The 15,639-nt window shown below is 36.2% G+C and overlaps 1 protein-coding gene across 18 annotated transcripts; it reads left to right on the top strand.

The window, feature by feature from the left end:
• The first annotated feature begins 765 nt into the window (after positions 1 to 765).
• On the top strand, positions 766 to 13,979 carry LOC110909181 (vicilin-like seed storage protein At2g18540). Of its 18 annotated transcripts, none has more exons than XM_022154228.2 (13): positions 813 to 1,024; positions 2,150 to 2,396; positions 3,112 to 3,181; positions 4,132 to 4,283; positions 5,250 to 5,368; positions 6,188 to 6,250; positions 7,648 to 7,707; positions 10,071 to 10,133; positions 10,447 to 10,509; positions 10,843 to 10,905; positions 11,243 to 11,305; positions 12,658 to 12,714; positions 13,549 to 13,954. In XM_022154228.2, the coding sequence occupies exons 4-13, from the start codon at positions 4,186 to 4,188 to the stop codon at positions 13,815 to 13,817; spliced, it is 918 nt and encodes a 305-aa protein (XP_022009920.1). In that variant the 5' UTR covers positions 813 to 1,024; positions 2,150 to 2,396; positions 3,112 to 3,181; positions 4,132 to 4,185; the 3' UTR covers positions 13,818 to 13,954. The 18 variants fall into 18 exon arrangements, with proteins under 18 accessions (XP_035834826.1, XP_035834818.1, XP_035834820.1 ...); XM_035978934.1 differs by having other exon boundaries at positions 6,164 to 6,250; XM_035978947.1 differs by lacking the exon at positions 7,648 to 7,707.
• Positions 13,980 to 15,639: the final 1,660 nt, after the last annotated feature.

The raw sequence follows: 15,639 nt of genomic DNA, 5'->3' as shown, positions 1-15,639 counted from the left end.
GAAATGGGTTTAGGCGTCTTGCTCTAGCTTAGAGGGGATCAGGTTGACTCGTTCAAACCCTTATGTTTAATCACCAAGTGCAATTTACATCCTAGTAAACACTTATATACACACAAATGAAGTGTGCCATTGAAAAAACGTTGGGTCCGACTTAGATTTCTAGACTAATTTGTATAGATTTTTTAGGGTTTCACTAAGTTTTATTTTTTTTTGGAAGGCAAGTTTCACTAAGTATTACTTTTGATTTACGGGTTAAAATACAATATAACCTTTACGGTTTAGTTTAAATTTTAGTATACCATATACTTTATAAGTTTATTTAAGTATTATTGTTATTTTAGTTATTTTTTTTTATTTTTTTACATGTGTTTTCCGTTTCAACTTTATTATTCTTTTTTACTATAATGTTTTACATTTCGGTCTGAATTTTGCAAATTAACATGATGCAACGAGCGTGTGTGGTTCAATATTTTTCGGTGTTCTTTTTTTTTCCCGCACTTTAACAACCCCGTCACAATGCAGGAATCCTAAGTCGACTTAGTTATTCCTTTTTTTTAATTACTAAACTTACACACCATCGAGATTGAACCCATGACTATCCTACACCTTATCTAACTCACCAACACCATTAGACTATTCCTAATAGATAATTATTCTTTTCCCATATTTTACGTCTCTGTCTAATTTTCTCAAATCAACACGCCACAACACACGTGCATATTTCAATATTTTTACATATACTTTTTATTCGGTTTAACAGTTTCCTTTAATTTGTGGAAAAATAAAGTGGGAGCATCCCTTCCAAAGCAGGGTTTTGGGCACACCAAATTCCACTCCTATCAACAACACAAATTGGAGGTTTCTCTCATAACGAATGACACAATTTCCTTTGACCCATCTTCGAATATGGCCAATAAACTTCAAAAATCTGACCAAAAGTTTGAATCTTTATCCAAATCTTTAAGGATCTTGTGTTGCTTTTGGATACCCATCAATCACTTCAACCAGAAATCCTACATATGGGGTGAGTTTTCCCTTTTAATCTCGTTTTATTTCATATTACCATGATGAATTGAAGCATATATTCTGTATTATTGTACAGATTTGATGATGAATTAGTTTTTTTTTTTTTTTTTTTTTTTTTTCTATGTGCATATTACTATGATGAGTTGAAGCCTATATTCTGTATTATTGTATAGATTTGATGATGATGAATTAGTTTTTCTATGTGAATAAATATTAAATAGGGAAATTGGCATGTAATAATCCCACCTAGACTTTATTGACCATTAATAATCCCACCTCAGAATATTCCCCCCACCAATCTCACGTTTCACCTATTTTTCCTACAATGGTCCCACGTTAAAAAAACTTAACGGAGTTAAGCTTTTTTCCAAATTACAAACAGATTTTTAGGGCTTTTGATTAGAACGACGATACGAGTCTATTGATGTAAAACTTTCCTCGAAACGGTGTTCCAAACGATGAAAACGGCGCTTCAATTCGGGTGTTTAAATTTCCAATTAACCAAAATCAAGTCACTTGGATCACCATTTCGAAGTAAGTTTTATATCAATGGACTCGTATCATTGTTCTGATTAAAAGCCCTAAAAAATTTGTTTGCAATTTGGAAAAAAGCCTAACTCCGTTAAGTTTTTTTAACGGGGGACCATTGTAGGAAAAATAGGTGAAAGGTGGGACTAGTGGGGGGAATATTCTGAGGTGGGATTATTAATGGCCAATAAGGTCTAGGTGGGATTATTACAAGCCAATTCCCCTATTAAATAAGGTTAAAAAAAGAAAAAAAAAGATGAAGGAGTTAGTTATTAGGAGGTTAAACAACAACTACATTGAATGGAATATCGAGTGGAAATTACCTTTTTTTTTTTTAATCCCGAAGAGTTGTATTTTAATGTAGTATAGATTTAGAGCACTAAAACACACATGATCATGTGTTTTGTGAAGAATGAATCTCATGGATTTGTGCAATGTTTCTTTAGTTTTGGTAAATGTTAAAGGGTTGCTAATTTAAACAAACGGGCTAAGTGTTTGACGATCGAGTCCACTAGGAAATGTGTAAACGTGCGGGTTCGTGGTCAAATATATGCGTGTGTTGTAAGTGGTGCTTGAACTTCTTTGTACCTCACAGGTCGTGAGTTCGGGTCACTCTTTGGTGAATTATTGAAGGAAATGTGTGTGTCGGAAGTGCTTGAATCTCTTGTTACCTCACTGTTAAGAGTTAGGGCCATATAAGTAAATGTGGTGGGTCACTCGTTGATAAGTCGATAGAAGTACCGAACCAGTGATCCACGATCATAAGCAGGGCGGAATGGTTGGTCCTCGGGATTCGAGGACGCTGCATGACGCTCGCAAGACGAGTCTGTGACATTATGCTTGTAAGATACATCTTACTCGAAACAACTTACTTCATCATATGCCTAAACTTGTAATTTTGAGTCCACTAAAAATAATAAAGTTTGAAACAAGCAATCTTTGAGAACAACCTATTTCACTCTAAGTATAAGAAGTAGATATGCATAAGCGTTTTTGTTCTTTTAAAACTCAAAAGTGCTTAACAGTGAGCTATACAGTTAAATGGATGATATATCACCGTTATACGGATACATCGGTTATCGTCCCCATGTAAAATTTCGGTGTCAAATATCAGTCAGAATATCGGTATCGATATATCACCGATTTTCCCGATATTAGTACCTTTCTTCTTAGTTCTACCATTTGTCTTTCTTTTTATTGCCGCTATTAGTGTTTTAAGTCTTAATCAGTTTTCAGTTCCTACTTGCTACAATTGTTAGTGTTTTGCAAGTTGCAAAAACGTTAATTTGTTAATGGTAGGAGAGTATACTGAATTGTTAGTGTTAAATTGCTATATATATATATACACACACAAATTCTACATGATATTAGAATTACCTATATCCCACTGCGATAACCTATATCTCAAATATCGGTCATTGATAGATATCATATATTTTTCCGCATTAACTGCATAGTGCAAACATGAAACCCTACCCCCTCCTCCACCCCCTAAGACACGCATGACAAGAGCTTTTTTTGTATAAAACCTAATAATATGCGTGCACTCTTTTGTAGCTTATCTCTTAAGCTTCCGCCGTTCACATCGGCGATATCGAAATCTTCAAATATCCTCTTGTGTGAAAAGGTAAATTCCGATCTGTCCGATCTGTTCTTTGTCTAGTGATCTTCGGTCTAATTAAGGTACCAAAGGTTGCAATGTGTGTATGTGTTCATTTCTTTAATTTTGTAACTATACTTGATCTTTGCACAATATCATTAATTAATCGATTAAGTTGATCAAGAATGGAAGGTTGATCATTGATGTTCCTTGTATAAAATGATTAAGTTGATCAAGAATGGAAGGTTGATCAATTGCTTTTTTTAAGGGGAATTGGCCTGTAATAATCCCACCTAGACCTTATTGGCCATTAATAATCCCACCTCAGAATATTCCCCCTACCAGTCCCACCTTTCACCTATTTTTCCTACAATGGTCCCCATTAAAAAAACTTAACGGAGTTAACCTTTTTTCCAAATTACAAACATATTTTTTAGGGCTTTTAATCAGAACGATGATACGAGTCCATTGATGTAAAACTTACTTCGAAATGGTGCTCCAAGTGACTTGATTTTGGTTGATTGGAAATTTAAACACCCGAATTGAAGCGCCGTTTTCATCGTTTGGAGCACCGTTTCGAGGCAAGTTTTACATCAATGGACCCGTATCGTCATTCTAATCAAAAGCCCTAAAAAATGTGTTTGTAATTTGGAAAAAAGCTTAACTCCGTTAAGGTTTCTTTAACGGGGGACCATTGTAGGAAAAATAGGTGAAAGGTGGGACTGGTGGGGGGAATATTCTGAGGTGGCATTATTAATGGCCAATAAGGTCTAGGTGGGATTATTACACGCCAATTTCCCTTTTTTAATTAATTTTGTAAATATAAATTACTTTTTTTAGTTGTGTTGTTGGATACAATGGTTTCGATACATAAGTTTATGCGATCGTTTGGTTTAGTGATGTTTCATCAATCACCCAAATGCATTTGATTTTGTCGATATCTAATATTTATCTTCTTTTTACCGATCACGCTCTAGTGTTTTCAAGTTGCCGATCGTTGAGGCACATCTTTGTCGATTTTCTTGCATCAAATGGATGGTCTTAATTTGCTTAGACGCGTTGATATGCCTACCGATGCAATGCTTGAACGCGAATTTGAAAGGGCTAAGCTTAGCAACTTTAAGATTCGGTATGTGTGGATTTAAATTAGCATTTTAAGCATGCTTTAATTATTATTTGTTTATGTCTAAACTTGAAGATTTGGTACTAATTGCACAGTTTTTGGTATCCCTATAAACCCTAGATCATCATCATACTCAGTAAATCCCACCAATAGCAAAGCTAAGGTAGGGTCTTACTGGTATCCCTTGAAACCCTAGATGTTGTATGGATATGGGTCAACTCAGGTTGTTATAGGGATGTAAACGAGCCGGGCCGAGCCTGACTAGGCTCGAGCTCGGCTCGACATGTTTTTATGAAGCTCGAGCTCGGCTCGCAAGTAAAATCCAAAGCTCGAGCTTGTCTCGAGCTATTTTGAGAACAATCTCAAACAAGCTAAAATCTCGGCCCGGGCTCGCTTGGATATCCCAAAGCTTGGCTCACCAAGTTTAAATCATATGGGCGTAAGTTGAAACCGACTTGGGCTTTTTAGGATTGGGTTATAATCATCATTATCATTATAATATATATAAAAAAGCTAAACTTTTGTTTGGTCGCAAGCCTAAACGAGCTTTGTATTTCAGGCTCGAGCTCGTTAAGGCTCAGCTCGTTCGAGCTTTTAACTGAGCCGATCTTGAGTAGATCTCGAGCCTCTGGGCTTGTTTACACCCCTAGGTTGTTATTATTGGCCAAAACCAAAACGGGTCGGGCGGGTTAAAAAGGTCAAAATTAATATGCCCAAATGGTTACTATGTCATAAATAATTCTATTTAAATAGAATATGTACTGTTATTTTAGAAATATAGTTTTTGTAATAATATTTGATGCAATAATTATTTACAAAACACATAGAAAATGAAGGAAAGGGCATGGCTGGCCTTAACTTCAAATACAAGAAAGCGTATGAACAAATTGCAGTTCTTTTTATGATCCAAGGAAAACCTAAATTACAAGTATTTGTATATATAAAGATTCTCATTTTTAATTGAAAACACAGTGATTATGTTGCTAGCGAGGGCAGGAAAGATCCGAAGAAATGTTGGTACTTTCAGTCATTAATTGACTATGACGAATACAGGCGCCTACGAGACGGTACTGGTCTACGAGTCGGTACTGGTGAGTGAAAAAGTGAATTTTACGGTAACTATTATATATATATAGGATTCATTTCACCCGAGAACCACCCTGAGTTGTGAGAACTTACGAACCATCGGTGGAAAACCTACTTCCCATGCAAGTTTTTCAACCAAATTTTGCACAAACGTAGATGAACTTACGAACCATCAGCGAAAAAAAAAATTGTCAAGCCGGCATTGATTCGACATGTAAGTTTGTCTTACACTGATGTAAATTTGTTTTACAAAACAGATGATGTCACCGGTAAATTTTTTTATGCTGGTGTAAATTTTCGCACCCGACTTTTTTTTTCGAGTTAATTACTGTTTTCGTCCCTGTGGTTTGTCAAAAATCACTATTTCAGTCCATTAGTTTAAAAATTGCGATTTTAGTCCCTGTGGTTTCACTTTCGTAACCGTTTCGGTCCCTGTGATTTCACTTTCGTAACCATTTCAATCCATTTATTCTGTTAGTGCAGGGACTGAAATGCTTACGAGGTGGACTGAAATGGTTACGAAAGTGAAACCACAGGGACTGAAATCGCAATTTTTAAACTAATGGACTGAAATAGTGATTTTTGACAAACCACAGGGACGAAAACAGTAATTAACTCTTTTTTTTTTCCTTGAAACAGTAGATTTTTTTTTTTTTTTTTTTTTTTTAAATTTTGAAAAAACCTTTTTCTTGGCCTATTTCTCACGGTTCTCTCAACTCAAGGTGGTTCTCATTTTACCCTTTCCCTATATATGTGTGTGTGTGTGTGTGTGTGTGTTTTATGCTTATTTTCAGTGAAAGTTTCACTGTGTGGTTTTTTGATAGCATGGAAAGTCAAAAGAAAAAGGAGTAAGCGAAAAGTGGCTGGAGAATCTAAAGATCCTGCAGGTACGTGAATAGATTTTGGATATGGAGTCTAATTTAGGAAAAACGTGACAGTTGAATAATGGGTCAAAACTTGTAATTTTTATGTGCGGGTCAAAACAGGTCGGGTCGGACCGACCCGACCCTCCGACACTTTTTGTTCATTTTTTCAATATCTTAAGTAGCTAACTTATACGATTTAGGACATTGTTAGCATTACATATATGGGGGGATGGATCTACGCAGAACACTATATATTGCAGAATATTTATTTTTCAGTCTTAGAAATATTTTAATAAAAATAAAATGATTGAAACACAATATTTATTCGTCTCTTTTGAAAGAAAAAAAAAATTGAACAAACTTCGTGTATGTTTATGTTTTACACAGTTTTTACTCATGTGTAGGTTATTGCCTACAGCCCTATACATAAGCTACACGTGTGTTGGTCGGTAAGCTATAAAAGATTTAAAACAATATGGAAAAATTAGTTTGATGGTATTTTATGTACATAAACATACGCAATTATATGTAAGAAGTACAACATTTAAAAAATATGAACCAGTGATTAATAATTAAACGATTTAGGTTCTTGGTTTTAAAAAGTGAGAGGCGCGCAAAAACGACGAGGTCTAAAAATGAAGCGCAAAGCGCAAAAGCGGTGGGCTTTTCGTACCCGAGGCGCAAGAAGATTATATAAAGTTTTATATATATCGCATAGGTTTTTAGCATCCATTATCCAAAATATAGTTATAACTAAGGTTTATATATGATTTTACCTACATGTACAAGCCAAAAAACCTATTGTCTCAACATTTTCATGCATAAAAACAACATAAAAACACCCAAAATACATAAGGGGCGTGCCTCAGACCTCAAAAAACCCAAAAAAATGCGCTTTTCTTGCACTTTGTGGAAAAAGTGCGCCTCAGGTCCCCTGAGGCGCTGAGACCTGCGCCTTAGTGCGCCTCGCGCCTAGGCGCCCCTCAGGCGCGCTTTTTAAAACCCAGTTTAGGTTTGTTTTCGCAGATTGTTATATAATAAACCTCACCCTATGTATGTATGATATAGATATATATGTGTGTGTGTGTGTGTATTGTTTATGTTTTGATAGCATCTAGAGTAGAAATGAATGGAGAAAGAGAAGAGATTATATTTAAAAATCCTGCAGGCATTTGAAAAAATAGGACGGTTGAAAAATCGACCAAAACGTGTATTTGTATGTGGCGGTCAAAAGTGGTCGGGTTTGGCCGACCCTCATTTCTCTTGCTACTTTAAATGTATATGATTTAGGACGTTGACCCATTGGAATGCACTTAAGGCGGCTTTTGCCTGTTTGACCCATTATACACGCACCCGTGTGTGTGTTGTTTATGTTTCTTGATGCTAATCTTCAATTTCCCCGTCTTGTTTTTTGACAGCATCAAAAGTAGAAAAAAAGAGGAAGAAGGGAGAAGAGGTCGAACCTACAAATCCTGCAGGTATACGGATTATTAAATAATGGGCAATTATTTTTATATGTTCAAGTCAAAACGGGTCGGTTGAAATGTTCCTCCTCGACACATTTCGTTCATTCCTTTTAATACTGCAAGAAGCTAATGTATCTATTATAATTGTGAATGCCATATCCGTTGGGTTCATAGGCTTTAGGGTAGCCGGCCCTAGTTGTTAGGCCCACTTAGTTAACCTGTTGACTAAATAGGAAACCCTAATCTTGTTCTATAACTACCAATGATATAATTGTAGTCTGTGTCATTCTGTGAACAGTTGTGAGCATCTAATAAAAGTGAAACCCTAGTTGCAACCCATGGACGTAGGTCACCTTGACCGAACCACGTAAATTCTCGTGTTCTTTATTTTCAGCTAGTGTGTTTGTTCAGCTTCCGCTTGAGCCTACTCTGATCCGATACCCTAGCAATATCACTAAAATAAAACGATTTAGGCATAGTTATTAAAGGCGAGCGCTTTGTGCGCCTAGGCGCGATTTCCAAGCGACGCACATTTAATGCGCCTTTAGTTCCTAGGCATTTAAGGCGTGACTCAATTAATATTAATTAACCCGGTTTTCTTTTTAATTAAATGCTAAACTCTTCATAGGCAATTAATGTTCAATTTATTACTTGCTTTTCAGGTAAACCACATTATTGTTTTTTTTGAACAATCTACATTTTTGTTTAAAGTAATTCTTCATATGCAACATTAATTAATCCAATTTTTTTATTGAATGTGAATTTCTTTATAAGCATTTAGTGTTCAATTACTTGATCTCCAGGAGACGCACATAATGTTCAAAGTAAATTCTTCTAATAGGCAAATTTTTTTTTATTGTTATTTTATTTTATATTCCGTTTTTTGGAGTTACATTCAAGTTTTGCTTAATTTATTTGAAGAAAATACTATTTTTCATTACGTAATATATTTTAAATTTCTTTCTTTGAAGTGCGCTTTTTTTTCTTAGGCCCTCGCTTTTTTTTGCGCCTTGCGCCTAGCGCATTTGATAACTATAGATTTAGGACATTGTAAGTATCGGAATACACTTTAGGCGGCTTTTGCCCTATTTGACCCATTTGATATGTTTTACTTTTAGATAAGATTATTTTGGGTAAATTACATTTTTTCGTCCTTTATGTTTGTATCGGATTGCAATAGATGTCCTTTAACTTCAATAATTACAGTCACAATCTTTTATTTGTAAAACCCATTACACCCTACGTCCCTTGGCCCTAACCTGGTTCAGTCAAGGTTAGTTTAGTCATTTTACCAACTTAAGTAAAGAAAAAATTAAAACCTAATTTAAAAAAGCCCACTTCATCTCTTACTTTTTTTCATTCTTTCCATTTCCATTTCCCTTTCCTCTTTCATTTTCACTCCCTATTTCTCTCTAGTCAGAAACCCTAATTTGGACGTCAACTAGGGTTTGAGGGGTTTGTTGCAGGTGATGGTTGTTTGTTTAATTTGGTATCTTGAAATTGTTTATAATTGCTGCTGAATAAAATGGTTTGTGATTTTGTATGAATGAGAAAGTTGTAAAATGAAACCTAGATTATATGTGATTTTGTTGCGGTGGAGAGCCGATTTCGGGTTGACTTTTGATGTAAAAATTACCATGAACTTCACTTGTTTTGTTTTGTTTGATTTGTTATCTTGAAATTGTTTAAAATTGCTTTAGGGATTTTGATTTTATATCTGATTACATTTGTCACCATAGCCAATATTTTCAAAGCAGAACAAGAACTAAAAGCAATTGTCACTTTCAGTTTTTTTTTTTTTTTTTTTAAATAATTTTGTTTTTTTGTCATTCCAATCAACAAGTCAAATTAAAAGCAAGTCAGTTTTAAAAGCAATTTTCAAAACGGCTGGGGCGGAGCGGGGTTTCAGGTGGCATTTGATGTGCTTGACCCATTGTTAGCTAGTTTCTTTTTGGTATTTTACCCTTTTTGACCCCTTACCAAGCTATATACAACCTGAGTTGCAAAATGAACTGGGTTGGTTCGGCGCTTTTTCCACAAATCGCAAGAAAAAACACATTTTTTCGGGGTCTGAGGCGCGCACCTTGAGTACTTTGGTTGTTTTTATGCATCAAAGTGTTATATAATAGGTATTTTGGCTTATTTAGAGCTAAATTTTGGATAAGAGATGCTAAAAAGTAAAAACCTATGGGATATATATAAGTAAATTTATATAATCTCCTTGAGCCTCGGGTACGAAAAGCCCACCGCTTTTGCGCTTTGCGCCTCATTTTAGACCTCATCACTTTTGTGCGCCTCGCTTATTAAAACGAAGATTTTATTTTTTTTGTTTCATGATACTGATTTTTCAGTTTCTCTGTCTGGTTTTTTGACAGCATCAAAGGTAGAAAGCATGGGAAAGCAAAAACAAAAGGAGGTGAAATCTAAAAGTCCTGCAGGTATATCAATAGATTTAGTATATGGAGTCTAAATTTGGAAAAATGGGACAGTTGAATGATGGGTCAGGTCAAAACACGTATTTTTTAAGTGCAGGTCAAAACGGGTCGGGTTGGACCGACCCTCAACACTTTTTTGTTCATTTCTTATAATAATTTATATGATTTTGAACGTTGGAATAGACTTAAGGGGGCTTTTGACCTGTTTGACACACACACGCACGCGCACACTCATAATCACATATATACACACATATTGTTTGTTTCTTGATGCTGATTTTCAGTTTTCCTGTCTTTTTTTTTTAATTTTTGACAGCATCAAAGGTAGAAAGCATGGGAAAGAAAAAACAAAAGGAGGTTGAATCTAAAAATCGTGCAGGTATATGAATAGATTTAGTATACGGAGTCTAATTTGGAAAAACGGGAATGATGGGTCAGGTCAAAACACGTATTTTTTAAGTGCAGGTCAAAGCACGTCTTTTAAGTGAAAGTCAAAATGGGCCGGGTTGGACCGACCCTCCAACACTTTTTTGTTCATTTCTTATAATAATTTATACGATTTAGAACGTTGGAATGAACTTAAGGGGGCTTTTGACCTATTTGACACACACACATGCGCGCACACACTCATAATCACATATATACACACATATTGTTTGTTTCTTGATGCTGATTTTCAGTTTTCCTGTCTTTTTTTTTTAATTTTTGACAGCATCAAAGGTAGAAAGCATGGGAAAGAAAAAACAAAAGGAGGTTGAATCTAAAAATCGTGCAGGTATATGAATAGATTTAGTATACGGAGTCTAATTTGGAAAAACGGGAATGATGGGTCAGGTCAAAACACGTATTTTTTAAGTGCAGGTCAAAGCACGTCTTTTAAGTGAAAGTCAAAATGGGCCGGGTTGGACCGACCCTCCAACACTTTTTTGTTCATTTCTTATAATAATTTATACGATTTAGAACGTTGGAATGAACTTAAGGGGGCTTTTGACCTATTTGACACACACACATGCGCGCACACACTCATAATCACATATATACACACATATTGTTTGTTTCTTGATGCTGATTTTCAGTTTTCCTGTCTGTTTTTTTTTTTTTTTTTTTGAAAGCATCAAAGGTAGAAAGAAAGAAAAACCAAAAGCTTAAAGAGGGTGGATCTAAAAATCCGGCAGGTATATGAATAAATTTAGATATAGAGTCTAATATGGAAAAAATGGAGGGTTCAATAACTGTGAATGCCATGAATATATAATGGGTCAAAACATGTGAATAAATAACGGGTCAAAACATGTGTATTTGCAGTCAAAACGGGTTGAGCTGAACCAACTTTAGTCTCCCAACACGTTTTGTTTTCATTTCTATTAATATTGTAGGTAGTTAATGTATCCATTATAATTATGAATGCCATATTTCTAAAATAAACCTGTTTGACCCATTTGATATATTTCACTTTTAGCTAATATTAGAGTTAGTACCCGGATGGTCCCTGTGGTTAACTAATATTTTGGATTTGGTCCCTAGCTTTTCAAATGTACACGAATGGCCCCTGTGGTTTGCACTTTGTAACACATTTAGTCCCCACCTAACAAATCTAAAGGTTTCAGCAGGTCCAAGTTAGGGACTAAATGCGTTACAAAGTGCTAACCACAGGGACCATCCATGTACTTTTGGCAAAAGTCGGGGACTAAATGCATTACAAAGTGCAGACCACCGGGACCATCCGTGTACTTTTGGAAAGCTAGGGACCAATTCCAAAATTTTGGTGAATCACAGGGACTATCCGTGTAATTTACTCTTAATATTATTTTCGTATTTTACCTTGTGTATCATGTTACCAACAAAATATAACCGAAATTGCGAAAGTAATGATATGAATCTTTTTAATAAAAACAAGAGTTAACTATCATTTTCGTCCCTGTAGTTTGTCAAATTATGCCATTTCAGACCAAATTTCAAATTTGTATCATTTTTGTCCCTGATATTCTTGAAACATGCCAGTTCCGTCCAAAAAAACATGAGTTAATTGCCATTTTCGTCCCTGTGGTTTGTCCAATTATTCGATTCAACCTTAGTTTTTTGGACGGAGTTAGCATGTTTCAAGAATGTCAGGGACGGTAATGGTACAAATTTGAAATTTGACCTGGACTAGCATAATTAAACAAACCACAGGGACGAAAATGGCAGTTAACTCTAAAAACAATTTGGGACATTGTAAGCACTAGAATACACTAGGTGGCATTTTACGTGTTTGCCCCATTTGACCGGTTTCACTGTTAGCTAGTTTTTTTTTTTTTTTTTTTTTTTTTGTATTTTACCTATTTTTAATCCTTTACCAACTAAATAAAACCTGAATAATAAACCATTTTTTTTTATATAAGAAAAAAAATATGAACCATTGATAAAATATTAAACTATGTAGATTTGTTCTCGCATTAATTTAGTGGTGTAATGATCCTCACCCTTTATATATTTTTTATGTTTCTCGACACTGATTTTTCGGTTTGTCCGTCTGGTTTTTTGACAGCATCAAAAATAGAAAGAAAGCGAAAGGGAAAGGAGGCTGAATCGGAAAATCCGGCAGGTATATGAATAGATTTTGGATATAGAGTCTAATATGGGAAAACGAACGGTTGAATAACGGGTCAAAACTCAAAACATGTATTTTTGTACTTGCAGTCAAAACAGGTCGGGTTGAACCGATTTCAACACGTTTTAGTTCATTTCTTTTAATACACCATGTAGCTAACGTATCAAATATAACAATTAATAATTAAGACTTAAAACACTAGTAGCAGCAATAAGAAGAAAGAAGAATGGTAGAACCAGGGCCGACCCCGAGAATTCGTGTACCTTGTTCGAACTCGAAAAAAATGCCCTTAGGCCTTAAAGAAATTGGGTATTAGGCGGTCTAAACCTAATGACAATGGGCTAATAACTAATATAAACCATACAAATAGTTTTGTAAGTGGGCCTATATCGGTGTTTATATGGGTATATCCTATTAATTTATTTTTTTACATATAAATATAGGATTTTTTTTAAAAATAACGGGCCCTTTGAAATATCGGGCTCTGGCCGGTGGTCCTCCCCGCCCACCTTCAGGGCCGGCCTTGGGTAGAACTAGGAAGAAAAGTACCGATATCGGGAAAATATCATCAGATATCGGTGAATATTGCTGATAATATCGGTACCGAATATTTGACACCGATATTTTACATGGGGACCAATAGCCGATATATCGGTGAGATATCACCGATATTAACTGCATAGGTGGCATATGACGTGTTTGACCCATTTGACCCGTCTCATTAATTTAGCTAATTTTTCATATTTTACCTATTTTGACCCGTTACCAACAAAATACAACCCGAAGTTGACCCGTTTGCAGCCCCTAACATTCAATCTTTCGGTGCAGGGAATACCAATAACGTTATTGACGTTGAAGAGGACTCCGATAACATGACCCTTGGAGAGTTTATGAGCAAACAAAGAGCTCTCAAGAAGAAGAAGAAACAAACGGCATCGGAAGCTGAAGAACCACGTGAGCCCGAGATGACAGACGACGAGAAGTGGGACCCGCGGACCACACCGTGTTATTTCTATGAGGACCCTGCTGACTTTCCCATAGAAAAGATGAGGAAGTATCTGAGAAAGCTTACGGATAGGGAAGTGATCGTACCATGAAGAGTTTGAGACTTGAATTTCGTAGTAGTTTTTAACGGTTTTAACTATGGTATTGTGGTTTGGATTATGCTTTGATCTTGTGGTTTGAAATACATTGAAGTATGTTTGAATTATAACATGGTTGCTTTTCCTGCGAATGGTATGCTGTTGTTTCGCCTTGTTTTTTTTCGTTTTTTTGGTAGAAACCGACGGTTGATGAAGCCTGCAGCTATGTGTTATCGTTTCACTTTTTTTCATTGCCACTAGGGGTGCAAACGAGCCGAGCTACCCGCGAGCTACTCGAGCTCGGCTCGAAAAAAAAGCTTGAACGAGCCGAGCTTAAACGAGCTCGAGCCCGAGCCTAAAAACAAGCTCGTTTAGTAAACGAGCCCGAGCCCGAGCTTTGCTTATCGAGCTGGCTCGCGAGCTTAATCGAGCTTCCTATTTATATATATATTTTTATTAATATATTAAACATATATTTATATAATAATAATTACCATTTATATAAATATAAAAAATAACTAAATTATATGTATAATAATAATTATAATTAATATAAATTAATTAAAAAATACTAAACGAGTCGAGCCCGAGCCGAGCTCGAGCTTGAAAAATTACCTTCAAGCCGAGCTCGAGCTTCAGAAATAAAGCTCGAATTGAGCCGAGCTCGAGCTCGAGCTTTCATATGTTAAACGAGCTTGAGCTCGAGCCTGGTCGAGCTCGGGCTCGGCTCGGCTCTTTCGCACCCCTAATTGCCACATACCATAAAAAGTGACTGCCACATCATCATATTCAACACATTAGCTAGTCATGTGGAGTCCACTATGTTATTTAGACCCTGATTATTAGTGGTTGCAAAATTGGTGGGTTGGATAACGGGTCAAACATGTTATTTTCTTAGGGGACCCGGGGTGGTTCACTAGTGATGGGTTCTAGTGATGGGAGCACCCAATCAAATCATGCCATGTCAGCACCCAATATTCTAGTGATAGTGATAGAAATGTAGTGGGAGTGGTATCACTAGTGATGGGGATTTCAATATACAAGTATTAATGCACAATGTACAAGTCATACCCTATCAAACCTCAAACTTCAACGCGTTGTGTGGTTAACGCGTTAGAAAGATAACGCGTTTTGAAGTCAGCGGCGGCGGTGTGCTTTTCGACCCATCACGCGTGCTCAAGCCCATCACGGGACCGCCCCGTCCCCTCTTAATATGGGTGTGGGTTTGGACGGGTTGGTTAACGGGTCAAAAATGCAGTTTTCTTTTTTAGACACCGTTTGTTTGTCCAATGAGTCGATCAGGATTGAATTGTATTATTTTAGTGTAAAAAACAATGTAACTATCTTCATCAACCATCCAGTGTTGGCCAGCAGATTGAGCAGCAGCGGCAACGTCGAGGATGGCGACACGGGCTGCGGGACGACCAACAGCTGGTTCAACATTCGTTGCCCGGTTCACAGTTTAGACCAAAATGTGAAATGCAATCCCCAAAAGATGAAAGAAATTGGTAACAACCACCGCCCTCTACGTGCGGGATAAAAGTTAGTTAACTGTCATGTTTGTCCATGTAGTTAGTCCAATTATGCCAGCTCAGACTAGATTTCAAATTTGTATTGTTTTCGTCTATTCTTGAAACATGTCAGTCCCGTCAAAAAAACATGAATTAACTTCCATTTTCGTCCCTGTGGTTTGTCCAATTATTCGATTCAACCTTAGGTTTTTTTTGACGGAATTGGCATGTTTCAAGAATGCCAGGGACAACAATGGTACAAATTTGAAATTTGGTCTGGAATGTCATAATTGAACAAACCACAGGGACGAAAATGACAGTTAACT

Source organism: Helianthus annuus, chromosome 2, assembly GCF_002127325.2.
Source record: "Helianthus annuus cultivar XRQ/B chromosome 2, HanXRQr2.0-SUNRISE, whole genome shotgun sequence".
NCBI lineage: Eukaryota > Viridiplantae > Streptophyta > Magnoliopsida > Asterales > Asteraceae > Helianthus > Helianthus annuus.
This window is presented reverse-complemented; position numbering and strand designations above follow the sequence as displayed.

Coding starts and splice junctions, on each gene's coding strand:
- LOC110909181 (XM_035978925.1), top strand. CDS start 907: ATGGCCAATAAACTTCAAAAATCTGACCAAAAGTTTGAATCTTTATCC. Junction 10,134..10,446: donor GAAATCTAAAAGTCCTGCAG/GTATATCAATAG, acceptor AATTTTTGACAG/CATCAAAGGTAGAAAGCATG. Junction 11,306..12,657: donor TGGATCTAAAAATCCGGCAG/GTATATGAATAA, acceptor GTTTTTTGACAG/CATCAAAAATAGAAAGAAAG.